Source organism: Octodon degus, unplaced genomic scaffold (genome assembly GCF_000260255.1).
Source record: "Octodon degus isolate 3935 unplaced genomic scaffold, OctDeg1.0 scaffold00049, whole genome shotgun sequence".
Lineage (NCBI taxonomy): Eukaryota > Metazoa > Chordata > Mammalia > Rodentia > Octodontidae > Octodon > Octodon degus.
This window is the reverse complement of record NW_004524625.1, coordinates 12923926-12924669: the sequence shown is the minus strand read 5'-3', so window position 1 is coordinate 12924669 and position 744 is coordinate 12923926. Positions and strand designations below refer to the sequence as shown.

The 744-nt window shown below is 35.9% G+C and overlaps 1 protein-coding gene across 5 annotated transcripts in view; it reads right to left on the bottom strand.

The window, feature by feature from the left end:
• The window catches only part of Eed (embryonic ectoderm development), a 40316-nt gene that overhangs the window by 21437 nt on the left and 18135 nt on the right, over nucleotides 1–744 (bottom strand). For all 5 annotated transcript variants that reach the window (XM_004632569.3, XM_004632568.3, XM_023716721.1 and 2 more), the window contains one exon: nucleotides 321–412. In XM_004632569.3, the coding sequence (XP_004632626.1) occupies nucleotides 321–412 (92 nt within the window). The remainder of the gene's footprint in view (nucleotides 1–320; nucleotides 413–744) is intronic.

Genomic DNA, 744 nt, shown 5'->3' with positions numbered 1-744 from the left:
AATATTGTGCGTGTGTGTATAGCTTTTTGTAAGAGGGTCTATGTGGCTCAGACTGCTTTTGAACTTTCAGATATCCTCTTGCCTCAGCCTCCCCAGGGCTGGAATTATAGGAATGCACTCTGCCCCCAAGTCCTATGTAATTCTTAAAAAAACAAGTCTTCATTTGCTCCATTCCTTTGCCTGTAAGAAGAAAATTTTTGTGTCAAACATAAAATGACTTGTCTGGTAGGCTGTATAAAACAAACATGTCTGCTACTCAGAAGAGTTCCACAGGAATTTTCACACAGACATAAGCTGAAAGCCACTGTCCTAGAACTTACAGCACTTAGAACTTCATCTCTGTGCCCTTCTACACCTCCAAATATTGCCACTAGAGTGTCCGTTTGGATATTCCACAATCGTAAGGCATGATCTAGCACAAACAAACAAAAAAATTAAGATGAATTTTTGACATTCATTTTTCTGTAAACTTTCAGTACCTGCTTAAATAACAATGAAAGTTTAGACTTAGGCACAGTAAAGACGAAGAATGAAATCCATATTAGCCACTTAAAATAGCTGTATATTACATAGAACAAAAAATGTGACTATACTGTGACATAATTTTACAGTACTATAGTTCTTTAGTGGAATATACATCTGTAGTACAGCATAAAGTGTGTGTATGTGTGCGTAGCTGTATTTTTTTTTTTTTTTTTTTTTTTTTTGTATTTTAGGGAAGGGTGTACAGGGTATTCAGGGTCT